Here is a 17,128-nt window from a genome sequence, read left to right as displayed (position 1 = left end):
CAAGTGGAAGAACACCTATGAGCATCCTCGCAATTATACTCAGTTCCTAGAATTCCCGCTTTAAATAACTATGCCTTTCTCTCCTACTTAAGAAAGTACGTGGTATACAAACTGCTCTGTAAATACAGGCATAATTGATGCTTCTTGACTTTGCTAAAATATATATATTATTCCGAAACCTCAGCACTTTATCGACACTGACAACTTAGGAGAGGCAGACCTCACATTTGATTAGGAACTGGTGCCTTCAACTTTAAAAAAGCCTTGAAAATGTATACAGTTCCAAGGTCAAGGCATTCAAAATGGAATGGAGCTATATAGAACTAAATGGAGACTCTGTAATTATGAATAGTTACAACAGTTATAGATAATAGACAGTGGAAGGAAGTTGAAGAGACCAACTTGGCTTTACCTTCTAGAACTTTGGAAATGTCATATTTTAAGTAGTCAAGTCCAGGTAATGGAAGGTCAGGCACATTGCCAAAGCTGAATACAAAGGAGTGACATTGAAGTGTAGAGAAGGCCTGTGGCCAAAGTAAGTGAAGATTTGTAAAAATATAAAGAAAGAAATCCCAGAAATGTTTATGTTTTTAATTATGTATTTGATACCAGTGTAAGAAGAGATAATAGATCTGCAGGATAGGGAACATTGTGTAATTTATGATAGAGAAGTTAGAACTTAACTTTTATCTTGTGTCATCCTTAAACAGCAAGCAGACTGACTCATCTTGAAATAAGAAAGAGTAGACTATATATCACAAAGGTGGATTTAAGCCTGAAGTAGGAAAGGAAATAGTTAAGTGGACATTTGATAGTTATAAATGAGGTTGAATCTCCGATCTCGGGTGAATTGCTTCCATTGCATCATGAAACTCCTTGATAGATTCTCAGAGGTCTAGGTCTCAGAGCAATGTTTCTCAATATGTTTTTCATTATTGCTCTACTAAAGACATTTACCTCCCCCCTCCCCATTGTCTTTCCCCAATCTCATGAAACATCAGTACCACAGATATACCGTATATCTTTTATGCACAGCATCCCTTTAGTGGACAACAGACCCTTGTCATATCTAAGAATTCTTTTCAACCCCTCTTTAACTTCAGATTTTGCCCCCTTGGGGGTGATATGCTCCCTATGCATGTTGTAGAGGATTCATAGAGGACAGGAGAGAAACCAAGCACCTCTGATCAGGTGTTGAGTCTCCTTATTTTTAGACATAGAGGCACTTGATTTGGGGAGATTACAAGATGCTTTGGTGTGATCCCAGTGACATGATAAACCAAGCAGGCTGCCCCAAACCTTGTTCTTGACCGTCTCACCCTGATAAAGAAAATCAGAAATTTATCTTTATTTTTTCCAATGATTAAATGTTAGCTTTGGGGGATGGGTTAGGGGGATACTACCCTTGTAATGTGCTGTTGAAGGTGGTCGGGGAAGCATAGCTTTAGCCTTGGCAGGTGTTCTTAGTTTGAATTCTTTCATGGCCTCACTGGGTGATTAAACAAAGTGTAAAAAGTATGGAATATATTCAGTACATGTAAAGGACTTTTAGGATACGTGTGTGTGTGTGTGTGTGTGTGTGTGTGTTTATCTGTAAAATGCAACACAATAATAAAGCAAACACTATAAGCCATGTCCAGTATAGGAACTAGAATATTACCAAAATCATTGAAGCTATCTGTGAGAATCTCTGATTCCATGCCCAAGTGTCCATTATTCTCAGTTTATCATTCTCTTGATTTTTTGCTTTTCAAGCACTGTTTTATTACATGTGTATGTATTTCTAATGAATTCAGTTTGCTAGTTTACTGAGCGTTATCAAAAATAGCATCATATGGGATTTATTCTGTGACTTAATTTTTTCGCTCAATACTATACCTTTAAGGAATTAATATTGTTAGAAGTAGTGGTAGTGCATTCTGTTTTTGTTGTTATGTAATATTCCTTCATGTGTATTTTATCCACTTCCAGTCTCCAGTTGTATTTTTATTTTTTAAAGAATTAATAAGCTATATTTTTCTTTGTTGTATTCAGTTTGTTTTGAATAACACTCCATGATTATTCTATATGTCTACCAATGTACAAGGGCGAGAGTTTTTCTTATGTACCTAGGAATGCACTTTCGGGGTCACTGAGTGATTTACAAATGAGCAAACACAAATTAATTGTGTTAATTCAAACATTTATAAAATGCTTAGGCAGATGAGCAGATTGACAGATTTAATAGTAGACTTAGAAGGGCATTGAATGAAGTAGTCTTCTATTCCCAACAGTTGCACACGTAAGTCTTCAAACCTTCTAACTGTGAAGTTTGAGAGATCTCACAACCCATTGCTAACTTAAGTTATAATATAGTTTTCTTAAAATTTTCAAGACTGTGATAATCATTAATTGTCTGGGATGATTTAGTCATGTCCCTTTTAGAACAAAAGCATTGGGCTATAGAATTGTGATAATGATTCTAATTCCTTATATCACCCTTGAATATCACTTGTATTTCTTTAGTGACACTTAAACGTGACCATTCGAATGTTCTTGTAAGCTTTTAAATGTGATATCAAAGGCACCTGGGTGGCTTATTAAATTAAACCTCTGACCCTTGGTTTTGAGTCAGGTAGTGATCTCCCAGTTCATGGGTTTGAGTCCTGCATCAGGCTCCATGCTGGCAGTGCAGAGCCTGCTTGGGATTCTCTCTCTCTCCCTTTCTGTTTGACACTCGCCTGCTCATGCTCTCTTACTCCCTCTTTCTCAAAATGAGTAAATAAAGTAAATAAATAACAAGTGTGATATTATGTGATTCTTTGTGATATCATAAGCTTTGTCCTGTTTTAACATTGGTAACAATGGTTTTAAAGCAGTAAAGCAGTGTGAGAATTCACCAGGTCAATGTATTGATGAATATGTGTGTTGTTCATGTATATAGAGAGATAGACACACTTTTTAAAATATAATACACTATACGCCTTGATTGCTTAGAGGTTTGTAAGTAGTAGTCTGATTTGTATTTCACTTCATCTTGTTTTTTCGTGCTTGAAGTTTCAGACTCTCTGGCTCAATCTGTAATTCAGCATCTAAGATGGATGATGCAGAAGGATCTTTTGGGGCAAGATGTCTTTCTCATAGGACCTCCTGGGCCTCTTCGACGCTCTATTGCTATGCAGTACCTGGTAAGCAATCAATTCTTATGGATTCCTAAGGGTCTTAACTTTGATTGATTGTGTTCTAACATAAATTAAGATTAAGAATTTACAAAAATATCAAGATTGTTCATTACTTGAAAAAAATTTTAATGTTGAAGGATGCTTTCTTTAATAAGGAGTGTGGAATAAGTTATTTGGGAAGCAGATGTATATTGTTCATAGCTTTAGCAAAATTTTGTTGTCACTAGAAAGTTCTCAACTTCTGGTAAAAAAGAAATACAAATTCAGGCAATGAGTAGCAGATAGAATCAGCAACTATGAGGTTACAAAACAAAACTTAGTTTTATATTACATTATATAATATTATATGTTGTATTACATTATTATATGATTTTATGTTATATTAATTTCATATTATATATTTTATATTTATATTACTCAAGAAATATCCTTTTTTCTTTTTTAAATTTTTTAAATTTTTATTTATTTTTTTAAAATACAATTTATCGTCAAATTGGCTAACATACCGTGTGTAAAGTGTGCTCTTGGGTTTTGGGGTAGATTCCCATGGTGCATCGCTTACCTACAACACCCAATGCTCATCCCAACAAGTGCCCTCCTCAATGTCCATCACCCATGTTCCCTTCTCCCCCATCCCCCCAACAGCCCTCAGATTGTTCTCTGTATTTAAGGCCCACATTTTAAAAAAGCCAAATAATTCTCTTGACTTTTTGTTGTTATATGGTCTTTAAGGAGAGCCTACAGTTTGTCAAATATCTCTTATATGTTACACAGTTTTTTCCTTCACATAGATGAGAAAACAAGTTTATGAAATAACTCACTCAAGCTTTTTTCCAGCTAGTAAATGATAGAGCTAGACTTCAAGTCTTCTTTCTGACCTGTTATCCTCTTACATGTTTGTAGTTTTCTGAATACAGTTGTGAAGTGAGTTGAAATATTAAAATCTCAATCCAAATAAGAAAAAATTGTATAAGACCTTTTCCCCCAGTTTGCCTGCATTAATAGGCATTGCTGTATTGATGGGAGGAAGATTGCCATCAGGTGAAGTTGTTCTGTCTGAAGATATTTTTTAGGATGAAGGGGAAGAACTTTACTTTAAGCTTCCTTGTGTTACTTGATATTGAAGAATTGATTTCTGTGCTATTTGAAATATGCTTCATGTCCTCTTTTATTTCAGTGGTGAATTTATTTTGGTACTTCCAAAATCATGTAGGGTGAGGATGATCAAAATACAATGGACAAATCAGAACTTAACTCTTTCTAGCCCATACCTTCCATATCTTTTATTTGCTTCTGGAATGAGCTTGTGAGGTATAAGGGGTCATCGTAGTATTATCCTCATTTTATTGATAAATAAGGCAAAAGCGGCTTGCCTAAGAATGCAAAGTCAGCTACCGAGAATCCATTCCGCCTGGTTCATTTCAAAGACCATAATATCTCACTCTGATTTTGTTTCTGGGCAAGATTCTGAAGCTTATTAGGAATGTGGAATGAGAAGGGCTAGGACATTATAGGTGTCTTGTGGGTTCAAAGATGCAATATAACCTGTATCTTTAAAAAAAGAAAACAGCAACAAACTTTAAATTGTGAATCAGAGCTAAGGCAGCTTAAGGATGTGGAAATACACATAAGAAAACAGTAGCCTAAGCTGCCTTGCAAACTCTGCCCTGGGTACTGTTGCTGTTAGATATAAGATCCCATGCTAAGTAATATCCAGAGTAGATGAAGTCTTTACAGGCAGAGATTTGGGGGCATAATTTGATAGTTGTGTTTACTTTATATTTAATTTATATAGAAGGAGTTGTATAGATAGCTCAACAAACTCAACACACCCCTGCTGCCTCCTCGATCTGCTGCTCCTGGTACTGTTTGAACTTGCTCATACCATTTCTGGGAAGCAGCATCTGAGGAGACGTTGGCGTTTGTCTTGCCTGAGGAACCAGGATTATATCTTCAGTGTGGCAGTTCAGGGTGTTACTAGGTACAGTTTAACAATAAGAGGCGTCGCTTTGTCAACCAATTTTGACAGGGTTTTTCAGTGATCACATTCAGCCAATCAATGAAATAGACATGAAGGTACCAATGATATGTTAAGAAACAAGAAGGAGGCATCTGCTAAAAAGAGAAATTGTGTCTTTAGTCCAAAATTGTGCTTTCAGAGGCAATTCATTCTTATTTAGAAAAATATTGTTTGGTATCAACACATCTTTACCACTATGGCGTGTGTTTTCTCTATTTAAAATGTTTTCTACTTTCCATACATACTTAAATTTATAGCGCATGGGAACAGGCATATTTTATAAAACCAAAATGACAACTATGATATATTTTTATCAACATTATATGGCAGAGAAAAAAAATTCTGTTGCGTGAAATACCCTCTTTTACCGTTAATGGCGTGCTCATTCAATTTTTTCCCTTATACTTCAGTAAATTAATTTGTTCTCCCTGTTTAATAAGAACATATTGTATGCCTTACTCAACTGGAGAACATCATTGTTTTTAATTCAATGTTATAAAACCAAGGCTAATGTTAAAACCTGTTTGTATATGGTTGTCACATGCAGGGAAAAATGACGTTAGGGATGGATACATTATTCTAAAAGAAATGGATTCTGGATGATTTCTCCTTCAAATCAAAAATGTTTGTTTTCTATGAAAGAATTCTTTTTTTCCCTCTCCTCCTGCTTTCATCCTTCTTCATCTTTCTCCCCCTGCATAGCTATCTATGTATGTCTTCCTTCTCTCTTCTGTTGACCTGACTACTGGTATTTACCTTATTTTCACACTCGGTAAAGTGTGATCTAATGTATCACAGACAGTTGGTAAACATTGGTTAATGGACTTAATTAATATAGATCACCCTTTAAAAAGAAGGTGAACATTACTTACTAAAATGGCTATCATTTGTAAAAAAACAAAAAAACAAAAAAACACCAAGTTGGCAAGTTATTACTCGTGATATTTGAAAAGAATTCTATAGAAGACATTAAGATTTATAATATCTGATTATAATAATAATTGCTAAGGAAGTACATAATTATCAAGTAGTCAACTATTGGTGCAGTAGAGCTCTGAGGAGAGGTACATACATGTTTTGATTAATGCTCAATGTTTTGCATTTTTCTCAAAGCTAAGACTCATGATTTCACTTAAAATGCTCATCTCTAGGGCAGTGGCATTGTCAGATAACTGGCTCCCAAGAATATGTTGAGAATTTGTTTTAATTCTGGAACAATTTCACTCTCTGCTCTACAGGAGCTGACCAAACGGGAAGTTGAATACATTGCCCTATCAAGGGACACCACTGAAACTGATCTCAAACAGCGACGAGAGATCCGCGCAGGCACGGCTTTTTACATTGATCAGGCAAGTTCTTATCACACTCCAGCACATGAGTGTTTACTCCAGGGCTAGGCAAAATTGATTTTTAAAGTAGAAAGAGATTAGCTCACATAATAGTGAAAGAAAGATGTACAGTGCTTTCTCTAGGCAGATTTAATTTAGATTTTTCGTTTCCTTGTTCTTAGAAATGCCTTCTGGGTTTAGCACTAAATAAAAAACTGCAGATGAAATTAGTGGTTCTAAGATGTTACCTAAAGAACAGGATGCTGATTTCTTAATTTTTAATTGTTTCCTACTACTTGCACATAGAAATTTGAATTTTTAACAAAGAATTGAGATTTTAATATAGGAAATTCTCTAGCACATTTATAACAGTATTCTCATTTTAAAAGTCAAGGAGTTAAAGGTATACTAAACATAATGAAACTATATACTTTCAGGAACTATAGCTTTGCTTGAGGGAGGGTTTCTTAGGTACAGATTACCAACTATAATAATATTTTATGAATATTATAATGAAGTTTATTATACATTTCTTCAAACACATAGCTTAAAATATTAAATATTGTTATCCATTAGGAATACCTAATAGAAAAAAGGACAGAGACCTTATATAAGCAACTCATAGAGGAAAGATTTCAAATGTCCAATGTATTCATGACAAGATGCTTCTTGTTTACAAAAATAAAAATTGAAATATTAATGAGCTGCTATTTTTCTTTCAATTCTCATATTGGCAAAGATTAAAGAATTTGCTAATGTCCATTATTGATGAGGAAGAAGGAAGGAGGAACAGCATTGCTGTTGATGCAATTTTGAAAGAAAATTTGGTAATACCTATTAAAAGGAAAGAAATTAAATATATCTGGACCCAGAAGTTACGTTTCTGGCAATTTTATCTTCTTCCAAATGTTATGCACATAAAATATACAAAGTTATATGCAATGGTATTTACGATAGCATTGTTCGGTATCATAAAACTGTAAGTGAAAACTGTAATAATGTGTATTTAGGAAACTAGTTAAACTAAGTTAAATAAATAATGGCAAGTAGAATTCTTTATAGCCATTAAAAAGAATGAGATGAATCTATGTGAATCTATATAGATTACTATATGTAGTAATAGGAAAGAAGTCCAGGATAAAGCATAAAAAATAAAGTTGCAAGACAACATAGATAATATGATTGTATTTATGGTAAAAAGAAAAAGAAATATATAAATGTGTATGTGTTGGAAATTTCCCGAAGGATGCACAAGAATCAATTAAAAGAGCTGACTTCTGTGGAAATGTGACAGCATCTCAGGTGGGGCGAGGAAGGAATTTTCGTAGTTCTTTAAATTTGAAGCTTCCTCATGAGCACACTATTACTTTATAATTAAAAGAGTATACGTTTGACCTTTGAGCAATGAAGCAGTTAGGGGTGATGACCTCTGCATAGTCAAAAATCTGCATATAACTTTTAGCTCCCCCAAACTTAACTATTTACTGATAACTTATTGTTGACCAGAAGACTTACCAATAACTAAGTCAATTAATGTATTTTGTATATTATAAGTATTATATACTGTATTATTACAATAATGTAAGAAAAAATAAAATGTTATTAAGAACATCATAAAGAAAACACGTTTATAGTACTGTACTATGTTGACAAAAATCTGCATATAAATCATCCGGTTCAGACGCATTATTCAAGGACCACGTGTAATTATAAAACAAAACAAAACAAAACACAGAGTGAAAGAATTTTTGGACACCAGAATATTCATATTGTCTCATAGATTACATATTAATTAGAAAAGAAAAAATGTGCTTAAAATGGAGACATTTGGCCGTCACCACATGAAATGATGGTGATCACATTTAGCATCCTGTAGTGAGAAAATCTGAGAAGTTCATGTTTCCAATTAAAAAGTAATCTTTTGTAGATGAAACACACAAGTACATTTTAAAGAACTCTGTTTTGTTCACATAATGCCAAGGTTCACTTTATACATAGTTTCTAATTACTCCTGGGAAAAGATGTACCTTTACAATGCCTGCTTCTTTTCTGAACCCGTGAGGCTGGGAGTAAGGAACTGGGGAGAGAGCTTAGAAAACAAGACTACAGCCTAAATAGTGCAGAGGAGATTGGGATAGATTTAATGACACCGAAAGAATTGGCTTTGTTTGGTATAGATTTTAAAACATACTTTTTGAATGAATTTTATATCTGGATTGATTATTGCAATGCAAATAGTGAGGAAGAGAAAGTGGACTTTTATATGCTTATTATTTTAAAGGCACTTTAAGACTTTGTATTTCTTGAGGCATAAAGTAAATTATTTATGTAACACTGTGTAATATACTCTTCCCTGCTGTTCTAAAAAGCATATTTTTAGGTGACATTTATTTTACAGTTTATAAAATATTTGAAGTGCTATTATAAATGTATGGTAGTATTTTTTCTTTGTTTTCTTGGCAAATCCTTCTTGTTATGACGAAAATCAGTTGTTCAGGATGTAATGCATTGACACCTTCAGAGCCTGTGATCATGGTATAGGAACATCGGTCCTTTTCCTGTTACTTCAGACTTGAGACTGTATCTGGTTTTCATATTTTTTCTTTTGTCTCTTAATAATCTTTATTCTTTGTTCATAATCAGATCTTAACAGTTCCTTGCTTACACCTGTGCAGTCTTATCACACCCAGAATAAAATCCAATCCCTTTAATATGCCTACAGTATTCTACAGGACTTAATCTTGTCTACCTCAGCTCCTTTCCCTCTTTCCCTTGCTTTCTAGGCTCCTGCTTACATGGTCTTGTTCTCTTAAAAATAGATTGAATGCTTTCCAGCTTCAGAACCTTTGTACTTAATGTTCCCTCCGCCTAGTATGATCTCCCAGATTTGTATATTCCTGCTTCCTCATCATTCAGATTATAAATTCTCAGAACATTTAACTAATCACTGATGATGCCCACCCCCCTGCCATATATATAGCCCTATCATATTACACAATGTGATCTTCTGAGTATCCATCACTATTTGAATTTACCTAATTATTTCTTTGTTTCCATGTTTATTGTCATATTCCCCACTAGAATGTAACTTTCATGCTTAACTCTGACATCTAAAAACTGTCTGGAATATAATTGACACTTATATTTAATGACAGATTTCTCCTTTGGATAATCAATGTTGTTAAATTTTCAAGTAAATTAAAAATTAAATTTTTAAGTAAATTTTTTTTAAGTAAGTAGGTTCTGGATAAGACCAGGATGCTCACCAGTGGAAAAATATTTGTCTTTTTGACGTCTGTTTGGAGTCCTCAGAATGAATAATTCCCATCTGAATTCTAGATGAAGTTGCCAATTGATTACCAGCTAGTCATATATTTGTTAGACTGAAAGGTCTTTATTTAGAAATTTCTTTTATTTAATATTGTTAACCATAGTCATAGAACAGTAAGAATAATAAATATTCTTAAATTGATGTCTGAGATCAAGGGAAAGGCAGTATCTTCATTCATCAGTAGGTGATGGCTCTAACTGAGGTGGGCCAACATAGTTGGGAAAAATACCTGTGGCCATCAGGTGGGTGCTGGGAGAGGTTTGGATTTTTCAGTGTGGTCAATGTATGCACATATGACTGATGTTCAAGTAATTACTAATTGACATTTCAGCCAGAAACCTTGCCAAAACCTCCGATTCCAATTGAGGGTCATGACCATCAACCTAATCACTTATTTTCCTGCAGGATTAAAGATGATTAATGATAAAGTAAGAGGTTAAACTGAACTGCTACTCTTGAAGGTTGGAATTAGGTTAATAATTCTATAGTAGGGAATTTGTATTATTTTTTTCCGATGATATAAAAAATGTGGGGCACGTGGGCACCTCAGTCGGTTAAGCCTCCGACTGTTGATTTCAGCTCAGGTCGTGATCTCACGGTTTGTGTCTTAGAGCCCCACGTGGGACTCTGCTCTGACAGTGTGGAGCCTGCTTGGAATTCTCTTCCTTCTCTCTTTCTGCTCCTCCCCTGCTCTCTCTCTCTCTCTCAAAATAAATAAATAAATAAATATTAAATAAATATTAAAAATGCTTTTTGTAGCTATATGTGTGTGTTTATATATATGTATAGTATTAATAAATATCAAAATGACTCCTATGTGTCAGGCACTATTTAGGGACAGTGAGCAAAAGAAACAAATTCCTGTCATTATGGAGCTTATGATTCAGTGGGGGAAACAAAAACATAGTAAAGAAGGATGGTATGATAAGGTAAATGCTAAAGGGCATTAGGAGGAATATAAAAATTACTTTTTAGGGACGCCTGGGTGGCTCAGTCAGTTGAGTGTCTGACTTGATTTGGGCTCAGGTCATGATTGTAGGGTCATAGGATCGAGCCTCCTGTTGGGCTCTGTGCTGACTGTGGAGCCTGCTTAAAATTCTGTCTGTCTGTCTGTCTCTCTCTCTCTCTCTCTTTCTCCCCCTCCCCCTCTCCCTCTCCTTCTCCCTCCCCCTCTCCTCCTCTTTCCCCCTCTCCCCCTCCCTCCCCCTGTCCCCCTCTCTTTCCCTCTCTCTCTTTTCCCTCTCTCTCTCCCCTTTTCCCTCTTTCTTCCCCCTCTCCACAGCTTGCGTGCTCTCTCTCTCTCTCTAAAATAAAATAGTAATAATAAAAAATAAAATTACTTTTTATCTTCCCCTTCAAGACTGACAGTGTAAACATTTTTTCTTTTTTTAAATTTTTTTAACGTTTATTCAATTTTTGAGAGATAGAGAACAGTGAGCGAAGGAGGGGCAGAGAGTGAGGGAGACACAGAATCTGAAGAAGGTTCCAGGCTCTGAGCTGTCAGCACAGAGCCCGAAGCAGGGCTTGAACTCATGAACCATGAGATCATGACCTGAGCTGAAGTCAGCTGCTTAACCAACTGAGACACCCAGGCGTCCCAGTGTAAATATTTTCTATATTATTTTCTGTAATGCCTATATGCATATCTATTTATCAAGTACAATAATTTTTACAAAAAATGTATACCATGTATATAAAATTTTATAGTCGCTTTTTTAAAAACCTGATATTTTATAAGGAGCATCTTCTTATGACATTAGATATTCCTCAAAAGTATAATTTTTGGTGTCCATACAGTATTTCATCAAATAGGTGTGCTATTATTTATTGAACATTCTCATTTTATCCACATTCCCATTGTTGGTAATTTAGGTTCTTTCTAAGTTTTCACTCTTCTAAATAACACTTTGGTAAATATCATTGTACTTCTATCTTGTAATCACTGATTATTTTTTAGCTTGAATGCTAGAAGTGTAATTACTAATCAAAAGGTCTAGACATTTTCAAGAATAATTCAAGAATAATATATATTGCCCAGTTGCTTTCCAGGAAGTATGTTCATGGTTTCTTGTCAGTGTTGGGTCTTTCTTTATATGTACTTTGCCAAATTGATAGGTTTTAATTTGCATTAAAAATTACTAAGTAGGCTGAATCTTTTTTATATGTTTTTTTGGCTATTGCTTCTGTAAAACATCAGTGAATTGAGTGGATTTGGGAAAGGAGAAAGGGACTGATGAAATAACTTACAGTCTGTCGAGAAAATGTTGAAATTTACACTATGCTTGTCTATGTAGATATTTGCCAAAACGTATCCAATTGTTGATGTAAAGATAATTTAAATATTTTTTATATAATTGCCTTGCTAAGCAGATTATAGATTAAGCTTCTTAAAAAGAATTGGTTAGCTGTTGTTTAATATAGTGCTAGAAGTTCTAGCATCAGCAATCAGACAACAAAAGGAAATCAAAGGCATCAAAATTGGCAAAGATGAAGTCAAGCTTTCGCTTTTTGCAGATGACATGATATTATACATGGAAAATCCGATAGACTCCACCAAAAGTCTGCTAGAACTGATACATGAATTCAGCAAAGTTGCAGGATACAAAATCAATGTACAGAAATCAGTTGCATTCTTATACACTAACAATGAAGCAACAGAAAGACAAATAAAGAAACTGATCCCATTCACAATTGCACCAAGAAGCATAAAATACCTAGGAATAAATCTAACCAAAGATGTAAAAGATCTGTATGCTGAAAACTATAGAAAGCTTATGAAGGAAATTGAAGAAGATATAAAGAAATGGAAAGACATTCCCTGCTCATGGATTGGAAGAATAAATATTGTCAAAATGTCAATACTACCCAAAGCTATCTACACATTCAATGCAATCCCAATCAAAATTGCACCAGCATTCTTCTCGAAACTAGAACAAGCAATCCTAAAATTCATATGGAACCACAAAAGGCCCCGAATAGCCAAAGTAATTTTGAAGAAGAAGACCAAAGCAGGAGGCATCACAATCCCAGACTTTAGCCTCTACTACAACACTGTAATCATCAAGACAGCATGGTATTGGCATAAAAACAGACACATAGACCAATGGAATAGAATAGAAACCCCAGAACTAGACCCACAAACGTATGGCCAACTCATCTTTGACAAAGCAGGAAAGAACATCCACTGGAAAAAAGACAAGTCTCTTTAACAAATGGTGCTGGGAGAACTGGACAGCAACATGCAGAAGGTTGAAAGTAGACCACTTTCTCACACCATTCACAAAAATAAACTCAAAATGGATAAAGGACCTGAATGTGAGACAGGAAACCATCAAAACCTTAGAGGAGAAAGCAGGAAAAGACCTCTCTGACCTCAGCCGTAGCAATCTCTTACTCGGCACATCCCCAAAGGCAAGGGAATTAAAAGCAAAAGTGAATTACTGGGACCTTATGAAGATAAAAAGCTTCTGCACAGCAAAGGAAACAACCAACAAAACTAAAAGGCAACCAACGGAATGGGAAAAGATATTTGCAAATGACACATCGGACAAAGGGCTAGTATCCAAAATCTATAAAGAGCTCATCAAACTCCACACCCGAAAAACAAATAACCCAGTGAAGAAATGGGCAGAAAACATGAATAGACACTTCTCTAAAGAAGACATCCGGATGGCCAACAGGCACATGAAAAGATGTTCAACGTCGCTCCTTATCAGGGAAATACAAATCAAAACCACACTCAGATACCACCTCACGCCAGTCAGAGTGGCCAAAGTGAAGAAATCAGGAGATTATAGATGCTGGAGAGGATGTGGAGAAACAGGAACCCTCTTGCACTGTTGGTGGGAATGCAAATTGGTGCAGCCGCTCTGGAAAGCAGTGTGGAGGTTCCTCAGAAAATTAAAAATAGACCTACCCTATGACCCAGCAATAGCACTGCTAGGAATTTACCCAAGGGATGCAGGAGTACTGATGCATAGGGGCACTTGTACCCCAATGTTTATAGCGGCACTCTCAACAATAGCCAAATTATGGAAAGAGCCTAAATGTCCATCAACTGATGAATGGATAAAGAAACTGTGGTTTATATACACAATGGAATACTACGTGGCAATGAGAAAAAATGAAATATGGCCTTTTGTAGCAACATGGATGGAAATGGAGAGTGTGATGCTAAGTGAAATAAGCCATACAGAGAAAGACAGATACCATATGGTTTCACTCTTATGTGGATCCTGAGAAACATAACAGAAACCCATGGGGGAGGGGAAGGAGAAAAAAAAAAAAAAAAAAAAAAGAGGTTAGAGTGGGAGAGAGCCAAAGCATAAGAGACTGTTAAAAACTGAGAACAAACTGAGGGTTGATGGGGGGTGGGAGGGAGGGCAGGGTGGGTGATGGGTATTGAGGAGGGCACCTTTTGGGATGAGCACTGGGTGTTGTATGGAAACCAATTTGACAGTAAATTTCATATATTAAAAAAAAAAAAAAAAGAATTGGTTAGAGAACAAATAACAAAATTTATATGACTGGTATTTTGACACCCATGCAGAAATAAGGAGACTAAAAAATATTTTGTTACCATATTAACTTTCCTTTGCCTCAGAAGATGAAATAGCCTGAAACAAACCCCTAAATCATTGATATTCTAACTCTTTAAAATTCGATTACTGTATTTGTTTTCTTACCTTAGTTGTTGACATTCTCTTTATTAATTCTGTGTATTGCCATGTGACTCCAAAGAGCTGGAGTGGAAGACTTTAAGTCAATAGAAGATTGCTTGCATTACCGAAGTGTGAGCCAATACAAATTAAGCTACAAATAAATTACATTTAAACTTTAATGTCTGGCTGGGAGGAGACACTCAAGATAATCTGGGGAGTGGAAAGGCAGGATGGGAAGTTCAAATGATTTTCTGTAGCTTTTTCTAAGCCAGGAACCCTTTTCACATTAGAATCTTGTTAATTTGTTTGACACGAAACTGCAGTTCCATAATGTGTGATATATGTGTTTAACGTTAAGCATAAGAATGCATTTTAAATAATTATATAATATTAAAAATTTATTTTTTTTTTATTTATTTTTTTTGAGAGAGAGAGAGGGCAAGGAGTGCGTGCTCATGTGAGCAAGGGAGGGGCCGAGAGAGGGAGACAGAGGATCTGGATCAGGCTCCATGCTGACAGCAGAGAGCCTGATGTGGGGCTCAAATTCACGGAACCACAAGATCATGACCTGAGCTGAAGTCGGATGTTTAACCGATTGAGCCACCGAGGCGCCCCAACAATCATATAATATTTTAATGTAGTCTCTTCTGTTTTGGCTTATTCTAGAGTCTCCCTTATTTAATAGAAAAAATTAGGGTTAACCTTTTTATAACGCACTGCCTAAACATTGTAGGTCATTGAAAGCAATTCCTAATAAATTGAGTAACAGTGCTATTGATCAGAAAATAAGATTTCTATTTTGTGAAAATGCATTTTACTTATGTTAGCAAATGGGGAAAAACATTTACTTGTCAACTTAATCCTATTTGTGGATGCTGAAGCCACTTTCCCCACGTAATCACTGTTAAAATTATAAAGTTGTATTTCAGAAGTTCATTGATAAATGAAGTATTCCGAATAAAATATGTTTTAGTATTCCAAATAAATATTTATTTCAAATAAGCTATCTGGAATTTGGAAGGCATCACCTACAGAAACAAGGCTATTGAGAGTGGCCGAACTCTGTTACTTGCCCCAGGCCCTTTGTAACCATATGGTTATAATATGTTCTCATTGTCACTTGGATTGTTGGAAAAGGTCTCCCTATGTTCTGGCCTCTGTGTTAGAACTCAGGCCTCTGCTTCTTACCGTGTTGCCATCTTGCTCAGGCCAATTTTTATGTACTTATACGATGTTAACTGCTTGGCAGATTTGTGTAAGTCATTAAAAAGATCAAGGCACATAATATAATGCTGTAGGTTAACTATAATGGAATTTAAAATAAAATATAAAAATCAAGGCATAAAAACAACTTTTACTGAGACCTCTGTGCTTCATGTGGCTGCATCTAATCCTCAAAACATCCTTAGGAGGGAGGTGACTTCCCCGTTTCTAAGTAAAGCAACCGAGTCTTGGAGGGCCATGGTCACACAACTGATAAATAGCAGAGGTGGGATTTGAACCAGGATCTGTCCAATTCCAAAGTTTAGGTTCTTTTGTACCATATACTGTTTCCCTGAAAGAACAATGATGATGATACTGCTAATGGCCACAATGACTACAAGGATTATAGTATTGCTAGTAATAACAGCTAATCATTTTGTAAAGCTTTACTGTGAGCCAGAGGTTATGGTCAGTCTTCCCCATAATCTGTGAAATAAGCACCACAAATAGTGTAACTTTAGAAAGAAGTGGAGGCTCAGAGAGGTAAGGGACTAACCTAAATTACCCACAGCCTGTAAGTGGTAGAGCAGTGAAAAACCAATTTGATCCTATTCTGATACTTTAAAATAAAGAACCTAAAATGTAAGTGTTTTCGTTTTTCTTTGGCTTCATCAGTGCTGTTACACTGTAGCCATTCTGAGTCATTTGGAACCCTTTGGAGTCTATTTTCATTGAATTATGTCTATATTAATAATAATTTCTATTTATAGATTCGATCGCTTTAAATTTCTTTTTCCAGTACTGCTTTCTTTCATAAATAGTGACATTGTGCCGTACCCCTTGAGGATATTCTCATTTAGTAAATGAGGACACAGACCTCCAGACTAATTGTTTGCCTGAGGTCTTGTATCAAATCAGAAGCAAATCTAGAACAGGGGCTTAGACAGTTTTTGATTTTTAGGTCATACAGCATCTTTTATCTTGAAACCCTTCATGCCTATGTGTTGGGTTGTTTAAAGCTGTGATATAAGATGGTTTGTCCAGAAGGATTCTTGCTGCATTTTTCTGGTTTCTCTTTGAGGAAATTAGGTCTCTGGAGGTTCTGTAGCTGGAAGGGCAGGAAAGGATTCTATGGTTGATGTATTTTCTACTTTGAGTAACTATCACAAGTATTCACTCTACATAAAATATGTATGCATTGCTCCCTTTTTTTTTTTTTTAGATTTCAAGAGAAAAAGTATACCACAATTATTTTATTTAAAAATCTGTATAGAAAAATTTTGAAATATGTAGCCTAAATCTCTCCTGCTGATAGTTAAACTTGTTCTGTTCTCTTCTTGTAACAAGTGTGGGCACGGATAACTATTATCCTTCATATAAAAATTCTTCCTAAACTTACATAACAGCATCTTTTAACTGAGCCA

General features: G+C 35.3%; 1 protein-coding gene across 1 annotated transcript in view; it reads left to right on the top strand.

Annotated features, from left to right (window-relative positions):
* VWA8 (von Willebrand factor A domain containing 8) overlaps nt 1–17,128 on the top strand; it is a 363,559-nt gene that overhangs the window by 43,601 nt on the left and 302,830 nt on the right. Inside the window, exons 3-4 of the mRNA XM_053899178.1 lie at nt 3,037–3,167; nt 6,420–6,530. Coding sequence (XP_053755153.1) covers nt 3,037–3,167; nt 6,420–6,530 — 242 coding nt within the window. The remainder of the gene's footprint in view (nt 1–3,036; nt 3,168–6,419; nt 6,531–17,128) is intronic.

The sequence above is a fragment of the Panthera pardus genome, unplaced genomic scaffold (assembly GCF_024362965.1).
Source record: "Panthera pardus isolate Hobbes unplaced genomic scaffold, ASM2436296v1 HiC_scaffold_1, whole genome shotgun sequence".
Taxonomy (NCBI): Eukaryota; Metazoa; Chordata; class Mammalia; order Carnivora; family Felidae; genus Panthera; species Panthera pardus.
The sequence above is the reverse complement of the archived record's forward strand: the minus strand, read 5'-3'. Positions and strand labels throughout refer to the sequence as shown.